The sequence below is a fragment of the Athalia rosae genome, chromosome 2, assembly GCF_917208135.1.
Source record: "Athalia rosae chromosome 2, iyAthRosa1.1, whole genome shotgun sequence".
NCBI lineage: Eukaryota > Metazoa > Arthropoda > Insecta > Hymenoptera > Athaliidae > Athalia > Athalia rosae.
The window spans coordinates 26,630,660-26,655,294 of NC_064027.1; the positions used below are offsets into that span (position 1 = coordinate 26,630,660).

At 38.4% G+C, this 24,635-nt stretch overlaps 1 protein-coding gene across 14 annotated transcripts in view; it reads left to right on the forward strand.

Moving 5' to 3' along the window:
* The window catches only part of LOC105687815 (potassium voltage-gated channel protein Shaker), an 81,471-nt gene that overhangs the window by 52,927 nt on the left and 3,909 nt on the right, over positions 1-24,635 (forward strand). For 7 of the 14 annotated variants that reach the window (XM_048650174.1, XM_048650179.1, XM_048650182.1 and 4 more), the window contains 6 exons: positions 15,572-15,695; positions 16,763-17,028; positions 17,183-17,826; positions 20,646-20,958; positions 23,386-23,576; positions 23,923-24,096. In XM_048650174.1, the coding sequence (XP_048506131.1) occupies positions 15,572-15,695; positions 16,763-17,028; positions 17,183-17,826; positions 20,646-20,958; positions 23,386-23,576; positions 23,923-24,089 (1,705 nt within the window). In that variant the 3' untranslated portion in view covers positions 24,090-24,096. Of the gene's footprint in view, positions 1-15,571; positions 15,696-16,762; positions 17,029-17,182; positions 17,827-20,645; positions 20,966-23,385; positions 23,577-23,922; positions 24,097-24,281; positions 24,629-24,635 lie in introns of those variants that run through there. The other 7 variants (XM_048650176.1, XM_048650175.1, XR_007276961.1 and 4 more) reach the window with 7 other exon arrangements.

Below are 24,635 nucleotides of genomic sequence, written 5' to 3' on the forward strand. Positions count from 1 at the left end.
TTCAAGAAAAATTCCAAATTTCAAATATTTTTTTTTTCTCCTTTCATTTTCTTACCCTCGCGATTGATGTATACCTGCAGTTTCCCAATCTTGACGTTCTATTCGAATTCAGGGAAAGGTATTTCAGGTGGAATCTTTGTGAAAAGATTTCGCCTATGCCGATGAAATATAGTTTTTTCCTTTTTCGATCTTTTACCTTTTGCTTTTTTTTTTTTTTTAATCGCGGTGATAACGGTCAAATTTCATTATTATACCTGTACAGCGTTGCAGTGTGAATGGGGCATTATCGTACAGCGTTATACTTTCAAGGATTGCGTGTTACGTATTTTCTTGCCACGTGTTCAACTTACGAACTGTACAGAGCTCTGCCTAAGGTTAACTTCACCCTTATGTATAACCTACATCTTAAACTTAGGTATTACGGTAGTAGATTCAGGTTACACAACATACTTTTGTCGAGTCACTCGTATGTGCTACTGTACCCTACACCCTACTCAACGTTCGCATACGATGAAGAAAAAAAAATCCAAAAAACTCCAGCCTTTTCCATTTCTTTCACGAAATACATCTACAAATACTCGTTGCTTGGGTGACGAAAATTTTCCTCGTGTATCTACGTCAGTTTCAAAATTTTTGGAAAAATATTCAACATTGAGAATCGAACAAAATTGACCAATTGTGTGCCGGTTAGTCTACAGAAAAAAAAATGTATAATAAAATTTCGAATTCCGATGAATCTTTTGCCATCAGATGACAAGCAATCCCAGGTAGAAAAAAATCGGTAGAAAAAATTCAAAAATCTTATAGAAAAAATAATCAAGTTTATCGGAATCAATTCAACGTCCGGACCGTGATAATAATTTTCGACGATGCAGCGCATGACGCGAAGCTCTGAGCAGTGAACCATCGACTAGAAAAAAAATATTAGATGCTCATCGAGCTTGCAAATTTTTTCGGAATTATTTCGTGCTTTTTTCCCTCCCTTCCGTTCTTTCATTAACCGTGCACATTAGTTTATCGCGAGCAGAGAATAACTAGAAAAATTGTTCAAAAAAATTGGTCGATCGTTTTCTGATCTTCGAATAGTGACAATGTGAGTCACTAATCGAGGGAGCAGTGTCACGGTTGCCCGCCCGTTCTGGTGCATTGGAGTCGATACTGGCATCTGTACGGTGCCGCCATCTCTTCATTCTCCCTGGAATCCGGTCGGCGTCTCTCCTACCCTTATTTTTCACCCTCCGCCCCTCCCGCGCCGTTCCGCAGCCCCTTCCACCTCACCTTGAATAAAAGAATCGGAGCTTTTAACCTCACCGCACGTTTTAACCTCGGTGCACTCCGGCTCACTTCTGAATCGGCCGTCCCTCGAGGCGCGTCGAGATCGCGCGGATATGATCCGCGCACGAAAAAAAAAAAAAAAAATGATAAAGAAACGAGAAAAAGCAAACAGGAACGGAACACAGGGAAACGTGAATAAAAAAAAACGAATGGAAGAAGTAGATGAATATTAGAATCTTATCGATTTCTAGGTTTCTAAACCCACACGAGTATAGGTATAACATAGTCGAGAAATTTGGTTTCGTTTTGGATAGAAATTTCTTTTGCCAGCACAGACACGAAGAGAGGATGACTGGTTTTTTCTATTTTTATTCATTATTATTCAGCCAGATGTGTGACCTTTTTATTTTTTTGATTTCTTCAAAATGTATGATCTAGGTATTAATTATACTTGTACGCGTCGCGGTACGAAAATGTGCAATATTCTTCGCGTACATGTGGAAACGTTTGACGTCATTAATAAACATGGTAAATTTACGAGAGGCGGAGGATGACCGACGACAACCGGCAATGACCGAATTATTATAAATATTCCCGAGTGTGTTTACCATGTTGCGAAATTTATATACCTACACTGGTATGTATGTATATACGATATCAGAAACGGCGTCGTTTCATATGGATAGTTTGAAGGTTGAAAAGCAACCGAAAGCGCAAAAGCACTTTTAATAAAGAAATTCACACGAAAGAAACTCGATGGAAATATTTCCTACGCTATATATTATTTCCAGACGATGACGATCGCGATGATCGCGATGATCGACTCAATTTACGCAAGTGATGTATTTTCGGACTTGTTTAATTTTTTTAATTTCCCGTTTTTTTTTTTCTCGTTCTCTTTTTTACAGCTAAAAATATGCAAAACGCTTATCGTGCACAATGAAACGAGCGAATAATTTTACTAATGTATGGTTCGTTTCAAATTGAAAGATCGTTTGTTTTAATTGGCAGTTTACGGGACTATTTTTAACTGCATAATAATACTGCATGTGTGATGCATTTTAATGAAACCAGCAGCGGGTAACTTCAATTCTTCTTTTTTTTCTCCTTCTTCTCAACTCCATCCTCGTCGTTTTATCATTATTCTTCGCAAATAGAATTCGCAAGCCCTGTCAAATTTTCACTCATCTGGTTGAAATCTTTTCTTCTTTCATCAAATTTCTTTTCTCATGACGCGATTTGATCTTGAAGTTTTTTTTTATTTTTTTTTTCTCGCGCGACAAAATTTGATCAATAATTGAAAACGTATATCTAATTAATGTTTGTAAATTATAAACGTACATATTACGTATACCTTATAGCCTATACCTGGCGGTATGCAGTGAATCACTTTAAAAATCTATAGGAAACTAGGTCAATGGGTCATACACCATAATGCAGTTGAATGCGTAGACAGTTGGAAAAACACACACGTTATGGGTGATGCATACAATAAGACCAGATTTAGATGTCTATACCATTATGAATGAATCGGGCGAATGATTTCTGCGGATGATCTTTGGATCTATTTCTCCTTTTTCCGTGTCATCCGTGATCGTAGAATACAACATAGGTAACTACTTATACCTTATGCAGTGTATCCGAATCCTCCCGAGAGAGGAGAAGGACAATAAAATTGAAAAAATCGAACAATTGTGCGAAAAAACCGAACGCGTAACACGGAGTTTCGTTCACACGTGGTACGGATAAAGGGTTGAAAATTTGCGAAAAAATTTCAAATGAAAAATAACCAACTATCACACGAACGTTCGCGGAAAGCGGCGGTGGTTCAGGTTGATGTGTCATGGATTTTTCATTGAAGCAGGGGGTAGTAGACCCGACCGCATTCAAGAAGGACAACCTGCACCCTGTACACCCCCGTGCTGCACGACGTCAAGGAGCTGGTAACCAGGCTGACCCAGATTCTCCTCCTCTCGCCCCCTCCCTTCCTGCCCCTCTTCCAGAGCTTTTACCTTCTCCTACTCCTCGACGAAGAAGCCGGTGAATGGACCAAACATGACGCACACGCCATGCATCAACCACCCCCGTCTCACCCGTCTCCCACCCTCCGCACCGTCGTTCACCCTTCCCTTTTCCCGTCGTTTTACCAAGCTTCGAAAGTCTGCCGCATCGGAGCATCGAAACTAACTGCATTCACCTCCGCTCTCTCTCACTTCGTCTAACTTCGTTGCCGTTTAACCTGCACGCAATTGCATAACTTATTTCCTGTAACTTTTTTTCATGGTTTTTTTTCTCTCTTTTTTTTTTTTTTTTCTTTCTCCTATTCCGCGCAATCGTCGTCATCGACGAGATTTTCGTTCGACGTTTAGTTTTGCGACACTCATTTCGCGTGACATTGTTAAAATTTTTCTTTTTTTTTTTTTTCACACGTTCAATAATCACACAGGGAATTCAAAAGTGACGAAAGAGAAAAATTTGGATCTTTTTTTTCTGTCTCTATTTTCTTTCTCCTTCGTCTTCCAATTTTTTTTTTTACATCGTACGAACTTTATATATATACAAAGTTGAATTTGCACTCCGCAAACCCGATTGAAGTAATGCGGATCTGAAGTAACGAAAGAGGAAAAAAAACCAAAAAAAAAAATCACTCGAGTGTATTATGCATCTATGCACCACTTACATCGATAACCGTAATGAAAATACTCGTTCTCTGAAAATGGATATCTTCCAAGAAATGATTTTCAATTGGTTAGATATCTCTAGAAGTGTACATATATATAAAGATTTGTGCTGCACTTGCAGCAGACAGGATACGCGGACGGTTTGGCTCCAGATCCTATAACCATACCTTGGCTGATTTCCACGGTATTGCGGCTCATCCGATACGTCGTCGCGTAGCTTTATTCCAATTTCGCAGAGGTGAATTATATACCACCGCAGAACAATTTTCTATAGGATTTACATTTATAAGTTTTTTTTACTCAATAGTTTTTTCTTTCAAACCGCATTTTCGCACGGATCGTTTGTGCGAAAGAGAACTATTGATGTTCGAAATGTTGAAATTGTGTAAAGTTTCACTCGAAGAAGAAACGAACGTAATTCTTTTCCAGAAATTTTAATAAGATTCCATCGGATGGTTTTCGAAAGAATCAGCCCAGCATAAGACTCGAAGCAATACATATTTCATTTATACATAAATAAGCGAATATTACTGCAGCAGCAGCAGCGGCGGCGGCAGCAGGAGCGATGAAAAGTAGTAGTTTATTATAATGATTATAATAACTATGATAACAATTCAACAACATTAGTCTCTGCAGGAGTCACGATATCCGCGAGTTGTTCGTTTAATAGGTTAAGTTTTGAACGGATAGATATAACTATACGTGTATGCTTATAACCGTATATAACTATACATACATATTAAAGGACTATTAATCCGTTTTATCGACAGTTGCGCGCTATAATACTGCACCCGAAAAGTTTTCTCTACCCACTCGTATATATATATATATATATATATATATATATATATATATATATATACCATGGAAAATTAACGGCAACGATTATGCGAGAGAAAGAATGAAAATAATTTCTGATTTTTTTTGCATTTTTGCGGCATTTTTGCGGCGCAAGAATCGATCGAGTATCGCGAATCTTACGATTTATCAGAGTGCCGCCGCCGTCCCGATTCTAATTTTCCACGCGGTGTATTTTCTAATTTTCCAAAAGAAACAAAAGGAGGAAAAAAGTAGAAAGGAAAAAGGAAATACGTGAGCGAAAATAAGCGGAGAATCGAACGCTGGAATAGGGTATTCGGCGGTGCAGTTGTCTGAATAATTGCGGCAGCTGCAGCGAAACTTTTAAGTAGTAGAGGGAACGTCGGATCAGCCCCTCGGTCCGTTAGGTCTGACCGTATAATCGCTGGAACTACTTGCGCCGCCTCGTACCATACTATCACACCACTGACGCCATACGGCCGGTTGAACATGGCGCGCTTACCACAAGTAGCGTACTCAACGTACGGTCGGTCATACGCTACTTGACGCCATGGTATACGTATATACGTATACGTATACGTGTACGACGCGTACTTCAGGAGTTACTACTGTACCGCGCCCGGCGAATTCCTTCGAAATATAGCCGATGTAAGGAGTCGCGATGATAAAATTGAAAAATGCAAGATGAAAAAAAAGGGATTTCAAAAGCTGGGAAAATCGCGAGGGCGATGTAAAGGAAGTTGCAAAAGATAAGGCTCACGTGACGAAGGAGAGAAGAAAACACGGATAAAAAAAAAAAAAATGGGGAAAAATAAGGGTGGAAAAGTAGCAACAAGTTTGAACGTAATGAGCAGGAAAAAATGTATTATCAGGATCAGGCGGGTGGTTATCGGTCGCGTATGATCGTGGGAAATTAGTTTGAATAGTTTGTTGTTATCCGCATGTATCGGATCGAAAGAGATGAGCGTTGACGATGAGGCCTCCGAGTATCGCGATACAGCGTAAGAGGAGACGGGGTGGCGTAAAAGCGATCAGCTGACTCTCGGATGGAGGACTTGGGTATAGGTATACCATGGGGTTCTGGGAGAAACAAAAAAAAAAAAAAAAGGGGGGGGGGGGGTTGGTGATGCGGCGCATGCAGAAGAGGAACGAACGGCGGTGGTATAGTCGTCGGCGAAGCTGTTGAAAGAGCCGGAGAGAGGGGCGTATTGATTGCGCGTGGTTCGCGAGAGGGCGCGAGAGGGCGAAAGAGAGAAAGAGAAAGAGAGGAAGAGAGGGACGAGCATCGTCGCTGCGGCCTTGTCTCCGGTACCCTCCCTTCCGAACCCTCCTGCACCCTCCAACCTCCAACCTCCAACCTCTATCCAACTCCACGGGATCAATGCCGTCACTGCAATGCTGCCATATGCCGCGGTCGCAGCAGCTACTTCCCTCGAACCTTTTCCACCAACCCTGAGCTCTGCCTATCTGCCTGTTACATCCTCCGACGGGATATCCAACGGGATACGGATCCCTTGAATTGTTCCCTTCGCATAGAGAATTCTATAAATTCTCGCCGTGTGCTCGCACGGTTTGGAGCGATCGAGCGAATGGCTGGAAATTCGCGCTAGGGGTAGTTCTCGCCTCATGTTCGACGATCTGTAAAAAGAATTTGTAAAAAAAAAAAACAACCGGAGACAAATTAATGATTCGCAATTAATTCCGATGACCAAGATGCAAAGTATGAGGAGCGGTACGAAGGTGTGGGCAAGTTGGCAAGAGTGCCTCGTGGATGGTGTTGGGCAGTCGCAGCAGTAACGAAGAGATGGGAGAATATCCCCCTTTTCACGAGCTGTTTCGTGGGTGCTTCCCTCTCTACCTATGTACCTGTACACGTATACATATACATGTATATAAATATATATATCTATATATATGTGTGTATATATATATGTACCAACCTACCTATGGCGCATGGGGTAGTGGCGCATTGACGAAAATATACGAACTAACACGAACCGATTTTCGGCACATCACCGTAACCGTACCTCTCTTAACTCAGGTGCAGCCACACCCCCTTACACCCCCCCCCCTCCCCTCGGCCCCCCTTACTCCCCCCTTCAGCCCCCAATCCCCGCTGATCATTGTCATGTACTGTAACAAACCATACTGCGGATATGAGTCCTCGTCGATATAATTCGATAATGAGATCGATGGGATAATCTGCATGATTTTCGGACGTCGATCTCCCCGGGGGTGGGGGGATGAAAAGAGACTCAACGTACGGTAGTCATCATCGGATGTTCGGAGTGTCCCGATTTCTATACGTTTCAACTCGACGAAACGATCTGAATCGCTTCTCTCGCGATTTCGTCGCTAGATTTTCTCGAAAAATTGACAAATTTTCGTCAAATTTATCCGTACGTCGCGCGTCTCGCTATACCGATATCGTCGTCGGGGTTCGAACACTCCGACGATGTTACCGCGTACCACCGTATATACCTACGTTAAGACCAACCCCATCTGGTCGTTGTGTTTATCGGTTTAGCTTTGCAGGGTTATCATTATATATACCTATGTACCGATATAATCCGCGCCGGCGCGAAGGGGGTTTTCAAGTATCCGTGGTGAGTTTAATTTTCGGAAGGAAACAGCGAGGTAGACGACGACGGTGGCTCCTTCGTTCGCCGGTGTGTCAAGTCTGCCAAGTCGCTCGTCAAGCACAACGGCCAGCCAGCCAGCCAGCCAGCCACCGACGTAACGTTTTCGTTTTTCCACCGGCTTTGGCTACCGTTGCCGCCGATGCCGCCTCCGGTGCCTCCGGTGGTTCCGATATACACCCGCGTATAACGTTGGATCATGTCGGATATGTATATCTGGTAGCAGGGCGTGCATGCAGAGGCTGCCAGAGAGAGGAATGAAGGCGGAGAATTAGGATGAGGGGGTGGATGGGTGGAAGCAGAAGCGCGGAGGTGGCCGGAGAGAGAAAGAGGGAGTCAGGAGCGAGCTACTAGCACCACCAGCGAGCACAGGGGAGCTTGCGCAGCTCGGGCTGGCAAGCAGCAGCAGCACCAGCAGCACCAGCAGCAGCACGACCATCACCATCATCATCAGCAGTAGTAGTAGCTGCTGGTGCTTTGGTTGAAAAAGCCCGAAATATTAGAACGTAGCCGATAGACGGAAAGATAGACGATACGAGTCGGCGAGTCAGTCGGTCGGTCAGTCGGTCAGTCGGTTGAGTCAAAGTTGAGTCAAGTCAGACATTGGTGTGGTGTGTTTCGCGTGAGACGCTGCCAGCTACTGTCCTGTCCGTTCAGTGAGTGGTCTACGCGCAGACAGAGCGCTGCTGCATATCCGTCCAGATAGTGCAGTAGAGAAACAAAAAAAACTAGAAACAAAAGGGAAAATAAAGAGGAATAAAACAAATGGAATAATAAAATTTAAAAAAAGGAAACAGATTAAGGATAGAAAAGTACGTTTAATCGAGAAGTAAAGCAACAAGAGAGCAACAAAACAAATGACCTATAAATAAATATCAAATAACGATAAACAGATCAACGTTTCTTGTTAAAGAGTGTAAAAAGCTGAGCAAAGGAGACTGTATACCATTGGAAAATATATCTATATATATATATATATATTTCAGTTCTTATCGGTTCAGATGAAACTACCCAATAATATCCGTAACGTTGGACCATCGTTCAGATTATTTAAATCTACGTTGAAAAATTGTGTACAGTGCAGGATCGGAATATCAGAGGATCGTTCTTCGTCGTTATTATCCGCTTCATCGTCATCGTCATCTTCATGTTCAATATCACCGCTGAGCTTTTTTAGGAATACCAAGCTGCAGTAGGGGTAGGGGCAAATAATTTAGTGCTACACAGTTTGTGGTGAAAATATATTGTTTTCTCTTTCTAGTTTTCTTCTTTTTTTTTCAATTTGTTTTATTTTATTTTATTTTACTTTACTCTTACTTTGAGTGTCTCACGGTGCAGTTAACAGTTTCTCCTCATGCCTGCGCTTCACATTCCGTACACGCAGATATAAAATTTTCTCCTTTCTTTTTATTTTCCTTTTTTCGATTCCTCTCTTCTACTACGTGCAATACGCCTCTACAGTGTTGGAGGGGGTGGTTTTGTGTGAAGGGGGTTTGGTTGTTTTGTGATGATTGTGTAGCCAAAACTAAGAAGGGTGTGAAAAGTTTATTAAAAACATCATCTCTATATTGTTGATGATAATATATAATATTGTGGTCGTATATATACATAATATATCGTCTTCGAAGTCTTCGATTTTACATACATATCTCTATATAAGGATTAAAGTTTAAAACGAAACTAAGAAATAAAGGAGGAATAACAAAGAGGATATATATAAGAAAGGAAGGAGAGAAACAAGGAGAATTCAAATAAAACGTGGAGAAGTAAAAAAGATATGCCATTTATAAAAAGACTGCTGCTGCTACAGCAGCGACATCGGCAACTACTACCCTTAATAATGGACGAATTAAATATTAGCTGCAGGAGCTGCTGCTGGTATTGTTACTCCGCGTTATTAAAATATAATCACGCGGAGTTTTGTTATACGTTATAATCCTTATACAAGGATACACCGACCGCTGCACGAGGTGACCTCCTCGAGGTGACGACTGTGGCGGCGGTAGCGGAGGAACGGAAGGTGGAGGATAAGGAGGGTGACTAGAGGTAGCAGCCATTTTGGTGGCTGCAGGTTCGAAGGGGTCGCGGGACGGCCAGTGGATGCCAGTAGGCATGGGGATCGAGGGGGGGAGAAGCCCCCTCTCGTAACCGCCACGAAGCGCCAAGATTTCCCGCATCGAGTTCATCGAAAAATGGGGGCTGACCCCTGTCCTCAAACCGAGGCAGGAACTACGCCCCCACCGGAATGGTGCGGAGGAACACGGCGACACGAGGTACGCTGCCACCGCCTGCCTCGCTTATTTCTTTCTCTTTCTTCCTTTTCTTCCCTTCCTCCTTCCTTCTCTCCGACTTTCTTCTTTTCATTCTTTCCGTTTTCTCAAAATTTCATCTCCTCCCTTCATCCCCGATCCCTTCTCGTCCTAACCTTCCTCCTTTCCTCCTTATCGTTCCACCCAGCCCTCGGGGCAGGTCAGCCGATTTTTAAGACGAAAATTTTCATCCCCTAAAATGCCCTATACGTCACATGTATATATTATAAGCGGTATTTCGATGTACATGTTTTCACGAAAGCACGAAAAAGTAGCTTTATCGTTTCGTTTTTCAATTTTTTTAGATTTCGCTGCACGAATTCATACGTTACGCTAAACTATTCCACGATATCTGGTTCCTCCCACGTCGACGTGATCTTCGACAATTTTTCACCACGCCGCCCCTAACGAATCCGCATTACTTGTATTGTTCTCGAAAACCATCAACGGATCAACTCGCACTGACCACCCTTTGCGCAACGCCTTTAACGAAATCTCGAAAATTCGTGGATTTTGGACCGCTTTTTTTTTCTCAATGATTAGAAAATTCAAACGAACAGTAGCCCAAAACGAAAATGAAAGTGCGCACACCAATATACCTATGTACGGCCTGTACATAGATATCTTGTTCTGAAATGTGATTAGCGATCATGCGTAAGAAAGAAAGCGTTACGATTCCAAGATCAGAAAAAGATACGTATTTTCAACGAGTGCAGGGTACAAAGCTGTATTTTTGGATTTCGAAGATTTAAAAATGGAAATATTCTGGCATACTGAAATCTGTTATAATATATTAATAAAACCACGCGGTTATGATTAGGCAGTGTAATAATAAGAAAAAAACAAGATTTTTTCGGACCGTTAAAATCAATATATACTTTTGTATAAAATATAAACTAGTCATATATCCGTATACATACCTACATATATTGAGGTGGAATTTTTGATCTAATGCCAACTATAATTTTGACAGTCTTATGTAGATAAATTTAAACGTATATAGGTAATATACATACATATCCGGTTTGGCATATAGATACACATATATAAATTTTATACAACCTATATAAACGGAAGTGATGGTTGTGCTTCTACTGCTACTGCCAGTGCTGCTGCAGTGCGGATACTCGTTACATAGCGTAGGTACATAGGAACTATATACACGTATATATATACACATGTATATAGACACGTATGTACATGTATATTTTTTTTCATGTATGTCCTGGAGCACATGTCCGCGCGTCTCTCCAATTTGCAGCGGAGATGAAACTCGTATGTAATTTTTTTTTTTTTTTTTCGATATTTGTCTCTCTTTTTTATTACCAATTTTCACGACTAATTCGTGAACAAATTTTCCCGGTAAACGGTTGCGTGATGTAACTTCTTTTTTTTTAAAGTAAAAATTTGAAGAGCATTCAATTCTTAACTTCCTTTTTCAATCACCTTCTGTCCAATCTTAATTTTTCTAATCAATCGTCAATTTTCAAAACATAAATTGCTCGTGCAGAACTTCGTATTATTTCATCGAATTCTCAGTGCAATTAAAACGACGAAGGTTTTATTTTATCCACGGAAATATCATAGTTCTACGGAGGAAAAAATAAGACTCTTGACAATTGACGAGAAACGAGATATCCGTGTTACAATGTTCAAAATTGTGGTACGTACATATTATATTACACATGGGTATTCGTATGCTTCGACCACACATTTTAATTCGACTTAGGCACGACGAACGTTTCGACAATTTTGCTGCGTTTAAAACGCTTTTATTACATAAATAGAATTGCAGTGCGGTTTAAATGATTCAGATAATAGCACATGTGAACCAAGTAATTTGAGACGAGCGTCCCATGTCCGGAAATGTCGCGTTCGGGCGTTACAACAGGGCATCGAAGGTCGCAGGTAAAGAGCGTGGTCAACGCCTGCTCATCGGCAACCCAAAGCACTCCCCCTTACTCGAAAGCTCTAACAACTTTAGGTTGCGGTCCGTCTGTTTTGTATATCGTTTATTAATTTTCAAATTTTCAATCGATATAATCGACGTAATTGCCAGCGACCTTCGATGCCCTGTTTTAACGCCCGAACGCGACGTCTCCGGACGCGGGATTGCTCGTCTCAAATTCAAGTGCACTTTATCACCCCCTTCGAGCTCGGCACAATTATTCGTCAACACCCCGTATTTTATGATACAACGTGATCGAGTACACGAATATGATTTCACACAAATGTACGTACATACGCGGAATGCGCTTGAGGCGATCTAATCCCTTATGTATTACGTGTACGTACGTGTACAGAGAGACGTGTATGTACCTGTATACCTATATATTGTACATTGCTCTCGGATTTCTCTCAGCTGCGCCACGCCTCCTCTTCCAGCTATTCTAGAGGGGGTTAGCTGTAGAAACGCAATGCGACATAGCAGCGAGGGGGTTGCAGGTCAAAGGAAGGGTGGTTCCTGTCCGTTCTCATAGGGAAGATGGAAAGATGCGAATTAGATGGCGAGACAGAAAGACGCGCAGAGGGCAATAAGAAGACAGCGGAAACACGCTGTTTCGTGTGCATGCCCGTACACTGCAGACACGTCTGCTACGGATTCTTCGTCATATTAATTAAATTGGATTTTTCAAATTATTCCTTTTTTTTTTTACATTCACTTTATTCAGATCCCCTTGCTCCGAAGAAAGTATGACCAGTTTCAATTATTCTTTCGATTCATCGACGAATTAAGTTCTGACCTTGATTTTTTTTTTATAACATTCCAATTATTTCTGACAAATTTGAATATATCCGAACGGCATATCTTTTTTTATTTTACGTGTGGGTTTTTTTTTTTTTTTTTTTTTTTATGGAGAGAAAGAGAGCTAGAAGCAAATTCATGGCAGGAAGCCAATGCCCTACTCTTTGCCGCAGTTTCCTAGCCATGTGCCTATACGGTATGGAATAATTTCAATCCCTCGACATCTACAAATTCCGCATACTCTTATACTTCTCATAACCTTATCGATGGTACAACAGAAGGGTAGTAATTGGATTTACAAGTCGAAAGTGACTTTTCCCAATTTCGACGAATCTTCACGACTCAGGACCTCTGTATTATATCCAAAAAGTCTGTCGGTCTGCGCCTCAAAATTCCCACGTCAATCTAGAAGACGGTTTAGGGATGTTGAGGAATTTTCCATGCAAGTGATGGCTTTGAAAAATTTCCGTTTCCCGTAGACTCCACGTCCGCGTCTGATATTTTACACTCATATGAATTTCCGCAAGTATACCTCATATATATCCCTCCCTCCATTCCCTCTGTTTCTCGCATTATTATACGTGTAATTAATTTCCTCCCACCCTCTCTTCGTTTTTTATCCATTTCTCCTATAATTCTTATCAAGTTAATCTTACTCGTCAACAAATAACTTAGATAGGTATCGAATAAATACGTTAAACTTACGCTAATTTTCACGGATGGATGAAACATTTATTTATTTTTTTTTTTTTTGTTCAAATCGTTCACGTACTGCAACTATTCTTTACAGAATTTCTAAAACGAAACGAACGATCGGAATAAATAAACAAATAAAAGCGAAAAACAAACTGTTAGTTCTTCTCTACCCTGCAGCAATATTATACATATATGACGCCGGAAGCGTCCCTAGTCTTTTATTTATCTCTCTATGCATACGTACATGGGTGCATGCACGTGTATATACTACGTACATAATATGTGTGTGTCTTTGCAGGTTAAAAGCCGAAAGGCATATGCACTTTTAGTTGATATACGAACAGGTATATATACGTGTGCAAGAATAGAAGACCGTTTAGAGAACGAAACTGTAGCGCACAAGACCTGCTGCTTCTTTCTCTCGTTCTTCTTTATTTCCTTCCCTTTTTTTTTTTTTTTTTTTTTCTTGTTACTCTCTTTATCGGTACCGCGGTGCTGAAACGAAGACGAACAAAAAGAAAATGAAACGAGAAAGACAAAGAAATGAAAAAAGGAAGATAGAAAGAAAAAAAAAAAATAGTGTTTATAGTTTTAACGCCCGCTCGCGCCTTTTGAATTGCAACTTTGCTCTGCAGCACCACACCACCTTGTGTTCGTTGTCATCTTACAATAGACGGACTGCTAGGCACTGTACTATCTGCAATTCTGCTACTCCAGCAGCAGTATCCGAATACGCGATGCTTCTTGTACATCGTTCTAGTTTTATTTGTTCATTTTTTCTAATCTTATTTTTTTTTTTTTCATCCTCCTTTTATTCTTCTCAGCTATACGTACGACATCTGTATACATATACGTGATCTTACCCTTATAATTGCTTACTTACATATTAGGGTGAGTCAAAAATACTGACTCATCGAATTTATGGTCTTCAGAGGACCTCTTTGCTGAGAGAAAAATTCTTTCATCGAAAAAATTTTTTAGTTCAATATTAAAAGGCGTCGGTGGCCATTTGAAATTTTTTTCATTAAAAGAATGTTACTTTTGAATCGTTTTATGACATTTTCGAGAATTCAATGGCTTAGAAGAATATGCCGGAAAAATGATTTTCTCAGCAAATAGGTATTTTTAAGACCATAAATTCGATAGGTCAGTATTTTTGGCTCACCCTATTACGCATACATCGTACATGTCGTAGGTATGTGTAGACGAACACTCTAAATCAAAGAAAAAAAATCATTACCTACCGACGTAATGATAAGATATCGGTTATTTTTAGAATTTAAACTCCTTCGTCATATCCTCGACAAGAAGAGAAAAAAATCTACTGAAATTCTTCCTCTCTCTCTCTCTCTCTGTCTTTTTTTTTAATGCGGTTTTATTCAGATATTATTTCACCTGCACGTACATTATAATGTACTGCACTATTTAAATTAGGAAAGCCGTTGTATAGCTATACAAGTATCCATAAAGATGCACATCAGTTTTGTATAGGGTGTCTACGGAAAGTGTGGCACAAAGGGGAAGAGGGGAGAGCAAGAGGTGCTCTGACGAGAACCTGCATTAACGATGAGGTTCTGCATCGCGTGCCGCTGCATGATGCGCCGTTCCGAATTCTACTCCAGAATATGCTGGGACTCGGCCCTTAGAAATTTTAGTATACATATACGTACACCTGTGCAGCTACGTGTACTGTATCTAGGCGAAGTTCAAGTCAATCAACCCGGTGCACGGTGCCGATTTTCTTTACCCAGAGAATTTCCGAAATTTTCAAATATTCTTTGAACATAATCGATTTTGTTATCACATAGGCCTATTTTATTTTCAATTTTTTCTCTTCTCGGAAGAGATTTATTTCTTATCGTCAATTACACCTCGTGAATTTTATAGTCGCAGGCATAGGATAGATACGTAAGTTTATTGCGGTATAAGTAAAGCTTAGGAAATCGCTACGCAAACTTTGACCATGCGGGTGTATAAGATCGTTATCCTCGTATTATATCCGCTAGTAATGTAGTCGTTTGTATTCAAACCGCCCTTAAAAAGCAACCGGCACGTTTCTATTCTGCGTCAAAACACGCATGTATATATATATACTTATGAAGGAAACATGTTAAAGGGGTGGGAGGAGACGCTGCCATTGCGATACGTTGTAAAATTACGCTTTCATATATTTATGTAATTCACAAATGCGGATGTGTGTGCATGCGTGTACACGTAAAGTGTGTATGTAAATAATTCGCGTTTTTTAAATCTATTAAATAAAACATATAATAAGTATACTCTTTGGATAGGTGATATAATTTTTTTCCGATCGTATTATCAAAACTGTATATTACCGACGTCTTTAGGCACAGCTTCGCACAATTCCGGTTGATAATATACATTTCTTTTATCCTCCTGTTACAGATCGCTGCCAAAGCTCAGCAGCCAGGACGAGGACGGGCCGAACCCCCACACGCAATATACAGGCGTCACACACTTCGAGCCTATACCTCACGATCATGATTTCTGTGAAAGGGTCGTCATCAACGTAAGACGATTCATTAATTAATATTCATCTATAGGTTGCAAGAATACCGTCATCCTCCGCTCCTTTTTTTCTTTACCTTCCATCGCCGCGTTACATTTTTTTTCAAATAGAATTTTTCCAATCCTGAGAACATTTTCAAGTAACAAACGTCTAGAATGGGTTAACCAACGGTTCGAGTTTTGTCCCGGACGACATCTCTATACGGATATTTGTAGCAGGGAAAAGTAAGGATCATTCGACCACCGGGTGAATTGGATCGCTCATAAAAAATTATAGGGCCAGTAACGTACTTCGTAATGGAGTGCTCCAATTTACCCGATGGTCTGATGATCATCCCTGTAACTTCTCCTTACGTATTATGAAATCGATTTACGATCGTTCAGGATGTACTAAAGTTCTTAAGCTGCAAGGGTATAGCTGTCAGCTATGAAACATTTGTACCTAAATCTCGATTAACCGAAATGTTTATTTTTATCGTCTATTATGGCTTTGCTTAGGTTCGTTAAAGCTAGCGTGTGATTATATATTATACCAAGACAGTAGCTGACCTAGAGAAGCAAGAGCGTTCCGCACAGCGGTTGGCAAACCTCCAAGTTTACCTTCTCGAACACCCGAACCATTCACCACATCAAGGTTAACATGTGTTACGGGATTATTACTCTTTCGTGGTTGACACCCACCTCTGCATTGCGTCCATTAAAACGATCGTAGACGCCCCTTTTCATTTTCTTCCTGAGACACTTAAAAAATATACTGTTCAAAAACCTTTTAAGATATTAGAAATAGAAAATATGACCGATTGTGAGTCCGTCGAGGTGTTCAAACGATCTAATTCGAAACTGAACTACATTTTGAGGGGACATTTTCTTACTGGATACAATTTTATTCCGAAATTTATGTCTCGGGGGGTTTACATGGAGCCGTTCGTTTTAAAAATCACAATGATTCAGAAGTTTAATATTGCGGCTATGGTTTTTGCTAAACGAAGGCGAAAAAACTGTAGAATTAATCGTGCGATTACAATTGGTTTGGTGTTTTATTGATTTATTCATCTATTTTTCGCACAGGTGAGTGGGTTACGGTTTGAGACACAGCTTCGCACGTTAAACCAGTTTCCGGACACGCTTCTTGGCGATCCAGCACGACGGATCAGGTACTTCGATCCCCTTAGAAATGAATATTTCTTCGACCGAAATCGACCCTCCTTCGATGCGATCCTCTACTACTACCAAAGCGGAGGTCGCCTTAGACGCCCCGTCAACGTACCGCTCGATGTCTTCTCCGAGGAAATCAAATTTTACGAACTCGGGGAGATGGCCACCAACAAATTCAGGTGATATACGACTCTGCCAAAAGTTACAGTAAATAATTAAACGAATAAATTGAATAGTTTCCCTCTGATTCAACGAAGAATTAAAAAAATTCTCTTCCATTTCGATTCTATTTTCTTTGATTTTGATGTTTAATCTTGCATTTTTTTCGAACAGGGAGGACGAGGGATTCATTAAGGAGGAAGAGAAGCCACTGCCGTCGCACGAGTTCCAGAGGAAGGTGTGGCTGTTATTCGAGTATCCGGAGAGCTCGCAGGCGGCGCGAGTTGTTGCGATAATATCAGTGTTCGTAATACTTCTGTCGATCGTAATATTCTGCCTTGAGACCCTACCGGAGTTTAAACACTATAAAGTGTTCAATACAACGGCGAACGTAACGAAGATAGAAGAAGACGAAGTGCCGGATATAACGGACCCGTTCTTCCTAATAGAAACTATTTGTATAATCTGGTTCACGTTTGAGTTATCAGTACGCTTCCTCGCCTGCCCAAATAAGCTAAACTTCTTCCGTGACGTAATGAACATCATCGATATCATCGCAATCATTCCATATTTCATTACATTGGCCACTGTTGTGGCCGAGGAGGAGGACACGCTCAACCTGCCAAAGGCTCCGGTCAGCCCGCAGGACAAGAGTACAAACCAGGCTATGTCCCTAGCGATTTTAAGGGTCATTAGGCTGGTCAGGGTCTTCAGAATATTCAAACTCTCGAGGCACAGTAAAGGGCTACAAATTCTAGGTCGCACTCTCAAGGCCTCGATGCGTGAGCTTGGCCTGCTCATCTTTTTCCTCTTCATTGGTGAGTTTTTAGTACAAAAAAATAATATTATATTTGTTTATAACAATAAGTATTTACAATTAGTTACTATACATATACATGTATCTTGAAAATAATTGTTTCATCGCCATTGAATCACCTTCACGAGGCTTCTAAACTTTTCGATTCAATTATTTATTCAGAAAATCACGAGTGTCATTTTCCGGATTTACAGAGTCACTGAAAATATATCTTACCTCTTTTTCTCATACTTTTTTACTTTTTCACATTTTCCGACGCCAATTGGAACGATTCATTTGCGAATCACAATTCTGACTTTTTTTTCAACTAATAAATTAAGACAATCGAGAGCTGTGTATTAAATACAGAACCAGAAACGTTGATAGCGTCTCCCGGCCCTTTAAAAATTTTGTTTGATCAAGGCATATTTAATTTTTTCTGTTATCTTTTCTGTGTTAAAAGGTTGAGTGATCAAGCATTCACTTTTATCTATCAAAATTCTTGTTTTTTCTTCGTGTCTCAATTTGATGACCAGAATAACGACGACGTTACTATTTTCTCACCGAAATTCTCTTATACATATACAATACGTACGTTTTTCTTTAATTTTTCGAAATTCATATCTGGTCAAACTGTTTTAATTTAGTCAAACGATATCAAAATACATACATATATGTATATGTAATATCTATAGATAACATACCATATTTTATACCATAGATCAATTATTTATAAACTACTGCAGCGACCGTAACAGCAATCATGCATATAACTACTACCTCATATTAATATACCTATAATATAGTGAAATTTAGCGAGCTTTTACATTCTTGTTCCGTAGTTGAATTTTCATTCATTGATTATTATATTACTATATCTTTATTGATAACATACTATTCATTATGTATAGAATCTTTAAAATGTATCTATATAGAAAGATATAGCGGTATGAATTGAGCAATCAGGTAAGTTACTAGTGATTTTTTTAATTTATTTATTTTTAATTTATTCATTATTCTTTTTTCTAATAAATGTACATTTTTTTAAGCATAACAAATTTATAGATAGTTTTTAATTATTTTTATTTTCATATCTATGAAAAATAAATGCAGAGTGCAGCGTAAATCAATGACAGATTTTAGATGATAGGTGAGGTATATTTTCATTTAAAAAACAAAACAACAAAAGAATTTTCTTTTTTATCAACTATTTAACTATTTCACTTTTTTTTACTATTTAAACAAAACTTGTTGCATCAAATGTCTATCATATTGGAATTTGAAGAATGTCGTTTATGTAATTCCATTTTTATCAATTTGTCACGGTGGTCTTATAATTCGTTCATGTATATGTACGTACATACATATTACAATTTCAATTATAACGACCGCAGCGCAGCATTTCTACAAAGCAAAGCTATACGCGACTATACGTTTGAAAGCGTCTAAAGGTTTTCTATTTCAGAATTAGAATTACCTATACCTACCTGTATATTATGACAATATGACATGGTAGTAATCGTAAAGTTAATGTAACTTGACCTAACAAACAAACTAATTTACCTACTGTTATGAATATGTTTTCTTTATATATATTTTCTAACGTTTACGAGTCTCGCTCTCAGATCTTTGCGCAGTTTGAGTACTCTGTGCAATTATTTTACACCGTACTATACATAGGTATATAACTACAAAGAGTTCTGTTTGAAGAATTTCTTCAGAGGGACATTCAGATTACAGAATAGAAAATAATCGTACATGCTGCACCCGCAACAGCGGTACGAAGGCGTATGCCAAATTTTTGATTATATCAAACGAAAAGTGACCTTATCAAAGACTTGAATCGCACAATTTTCTTTTCTCTTTACATATTCCGTTATAGATACTGCGATCATAGCTGCGATTCTTTCCAAATCTTGAAAGGTGGTTTTGTACACTAAGAATTTCTGTTTTTCATGTTTCTTGGTCAATGTTTTATGCGAATATTAATTAAATTTTGGAGCGCTGTTTTTACGAAACTCAGATTCCCTGTTTCAAACAAAGAGCTGGACAGGAAATTTGAAGGTACATCTATATAATTGCCAAGAACGAAATGGTATCACCGTTGTTGGGTTTATACGACCATCTATAGCGATACAGAAATCGTAAATGGCCGCTGTGGAAAAACTTGAAATGGGTTTTTTTTTCTTCTTTTCATATCCGTGTACGGTATTTTATGCCTGTTCAATTAATCTGTGATCCCAAGCGGAATAAAAAAAATATATACATATTATTTATGTACAATAGTCCACAATCCAAAAACCATTGGAATCAGTTTTTTTGGAATTTTTTTGTAAAACAATAATACGCAACAGACTTTTTGAAGATTGTAGATTCCTTGCAAAAAAACTCAACAAATAGGTATGTTTAAATCTCTTTGCTAAAAAAGAGAACAACATCAAAGAAATGAGATACAAGAACGACTACGGTCCCTTTACTTTGGTTTCGCTCTAAATTCATCTTTTTTTCAATCTAGTCGGAAGCACAGATCAATTGATTTGGTATGAAATGACTCTGAATGCCCTCCTGGAAAGATCGGTTCTGATGCATTTTACCGATACAAAACGGTAGGACTTGGACTCAGAATCAACCTCGCCAGGTGTAAATTTCCAAATTAAAGAAATTAAAAAAAAAAATAAGGGCTACAATTGTACGTGTAATGATACAAGATAGAATACATTAAATGTGAATGAAAAGAGGAAAAATTATTAAATACACGACTGAATATTGTAGGTGAGCTGTGGTGTAATGGTGTTAGTAGTAGTACATAGATAGAAAAGCAAAAAAGGGGCCGTGTTTCAGGGGTAATCCTGTTCAGTTCGGTGGTGTACTTCGCGGAAGCTGGTTCGCAGGAGAGTTTCTTCAAATCGATACCGGACGCGTTCTGGTGGGCTGTTGTCACGATGACGACCGTTGGCTACGGGGACATGAGGTACACGCTACGACTTAATAATTCTGAACGAGGTTTTCTCCCTTCTATTCCAGGTGTGGTGCTATTCTCGTCGGCTGTATACTTCGCTGAGGCAGGCTCCGAGAATTCATTCTTCAAGTCCATTCCGGACGCTTTCTGGTGGGCTGTTGTCACGATGACGACCGTCGGCTATGGTGACATGACGTATGATGTACTCATTTTCATTAACATTTTTTAGTTTATTATTATTATCATTATTATTATCACTATTATTATTATTATTATTATTATCATTTTTAATATCATTACGGTCATTATCATCATTAATATTATCGCCGTCAATTATTATTGTTACTATCATTACTATCATGGCCAACATCATTGTATATTTTGTTGTTATTAATATTATTATTATCAATATTATCATTATTATTGGTGTTATTATTATTATTATTATTGTTATTGTTATTATTGTTACTGTTACTATTATCGTTATTCTTGTTATTATTATTATTATTACTCAAATGTTGATTGATCGATTGACTGGTTGTCTGGTTGGTGGGCTGGCTGGCTGGCTGGTTGGATTGGAATATTAAACATATGTTATATACCATACATATAATTATTACCCGCAATTATATACTTATAATATACCTTCATCATATGATTTACGATACATTATGAATATGTATTCGATAATTGATGGAAGAAAAACAAAAGAAAAGAGACAAAACATCATGAGATATACCAGCGGCAAAGTGGACCTGGACCGGAAGAAATGTAAAATAAAATTAAAAAAGATTGCCCCACACTTTGCAAAACGAGTAGAATATTGAAATATCCAAATTTTTCTCTTATGTATTCCAAAATAACTAATTGACTTTTTATGAAGTATGTGCCTAGATTGTGAGAGTATCATTTGAGTGATTAATTAATATCCATCTGACAGAACTGAAGTGAAAGAAAATAATTTCTCACTTGAATGAAAAAATTTTGATCGAATCACGAATTCTTTACGAATTGACATAAATACTTCTGTTGAGAGTCCATTTTGCTATTTCCACCCTTTTTATTTTTATTATTTGGTTTTCAATGGGGTTTTCCCTCCGGTTTTGTTTCATTTCTTATCCTTCATGTTACTTGTTCAGAAGTATGAAAAAGAAATATTACCTACATAATATATAATACCATGCACTTTCCAAGCATATGGGTTTTAATCTAGCCAATTAAGATGTTGAGCCATCCATGCCTCCCAGAAAAAAAAAATAACCAACGTTACAACAATTTATCGACGACACTAACTACTACAATGATAATTATGTTACTTCTGTTCTTATTCACAAACGCGAATCAATTAACATTGTGTTTGTTTGGTTCTTTTTTGTTATTTAGTTGAAAAAATTGAGACATTTTTTTCCCATTTTTTGGAGTTATTGTTTTTTCTATTGAATTTTGACAAATAACAAGAAAATACTATAGGAACACGTAGATGATTGGATTGAAATGGATTGGATTGGATTGGGTTGGATTGGATTGGTTTGATTTGGACTGGTTTGGTTTGGATTAGATTGGAAGTTGATGCTGAATATTAACATAATCACAACATTGTTATTACCATTATACTATAGTTTTGAAAAGCTGCACAATGATTTATCGCTGCAAATGATATTTATTATATAAACGTTATTTATTATAATTAATAATTATTATGTCAATTAATTAGTATAGTATTAGATTTAGAGGCTACAATAGGTGATGCAAAGTATTAATATTAAAAACAAAACAAATAAAACATCAGATTCTTGATGTTTGAATTGGCTAGAGGCTGTATTTTACTTCCTCATTATTCGTGATTGATTCATTTAAACTTTTTCTACTATTATAGAGTCTTGTTCTACAAAGCACATACAAATTGGTTTATGTCAATTATAAGATTTCCATGAGTATTCCTTTTTTTTTCTCTTCTAGTAACTGGTTTTATTTCAGAAAAGACTGGACTCGAGAAGCAAAAGAAAATCTACGTTTTGTAAAAAATAGAATTTCAACTGGGAATACTAGTAGATTTTTGAATTGACCATACTTTGAAGTTAATGCCTTGATTATCGTAAGACATGAAAATTCAACGACAACAGATTCAATTCGCTCATTCATTTTCCGGAATCACCTAGAAGTTGCCTCTAGCCAGCATTAACCGACATGCCTCTAATAATAATAATAATAATAATAATGCCAAATTAATGATGATAAGGTCGAATGAAATAAAATTGATAAATTGTTACTGTACCATATATGCGTCACCACTGAGCCTATTTAGCGAGTCTAATTTTAGCTTAGTTTTTAGTCTAGTCTAGACTTAGAGAGCACTTGAACTAGACAAGCAGAGCGCAGCACTATAGTTATTTCACAGATGAGCCTCCCGCAAGTAGAGCCCACACTCAACACACGCCATCACACAAAATATATAGACACCACACCTTATATACCTTTGCACAACGTTCATTGAAATATATATACTTATACATATATATATAAATATATATATATATGTATCATGTTCCATGTGTATATATTTATATATTTGAAGAATCGATTGTTAACGGTCTCCTTTAATCAAATATTCACCTGTTTCAGGCCCGTCGGAGTCTGGGGGAAGATTGTTGGATCCCTTTGTGCAATTGCTGGTGTCTTAACCATCGCTCTACCCGTTCCAGTCATCGTTTCAAACTTCAATTACTTCTATCATCGAGAGACTGATCAGGAAGAAATGCAATCGCAGAACTTCAATCACGTCACAAGTTGCCCGTATCTACCTGGTACATTAGGTGAGTTGTAACCAAATGATTAAATGGTTGGGAAGTTGAGGATAGATTTTGACAAGAACTATAATCTGAATTAATTTAAAGAGTCATCTGAATTTATGGGAAGAGACAAGGAATCTCTTTTGATTGTGGGTCCTATATTCTTGATGTCACATGTACACTTGATTCATAAAGTAATTTACCTCTTGGCTGGATCAACATAAACTTTTACATGCAAGTCTGTCTTCTTCAAGCAACAAGAAAATTGAGACACTGATTTTGGCTCTTTTGTCCATTGTGTAATAGCTGATGGAAAATTAATATACGAAAGTGTGATTCATTTATTCATAATCTGATGTCTGATTGCTAGGTCAACACATGAAAAAGAACTCGATGTCGGAGTCATCTTCGGACATAATCGAGCTGGAGGAAGGTATTTTGTTGACTCATCACGAGGTTGCCAGAAGACCGAACTGCAATTCACGCCACAACAATAACATCAACCCAGCCTGCGTAAGCATTGAGACTGACGTTTGACTACTAGGTAATTATTAATTCCTACTACCAATCTGCGGTAGATTAGCATTCTCATTCAACCTTTAGAGGATGAGGGTTGTGGTTTTATTGAAAAAACGTAATCACTCCAGGCTCAGAATGAAGTTTCATGTTTGTGACCAGATCTATACTTGGTGTGATTAATGTTATTATCAAAATTTTCCCCGCCCCTAGGTTCAAATATGATATCAAGACTCAGAAATTCAGTACAGTGGACCCGATATCCCAAAGATAAAAGGATTGATGAGTACGCCTATAATTCCTTTTCTGGCTGAGTTTTGAGATCGTAGAATTGAATAGATAAAAATTTCGTAACTCCTTCAGAACTTTGAATACTCAGAATCTTAACATCGAATTTCAAAATGTAAAATGTAAATTGGATGTAAGCGTGAAGCAATGTAAGAAAACACACAAAAAATCATGTAATCAACGACATTACAACGACTTCTTTCATCCCTTCAAAGATTAACATGCTACTTATGGTATATTAAATTGACAAAATAAAAAAAATACCAATGAAATAAAATC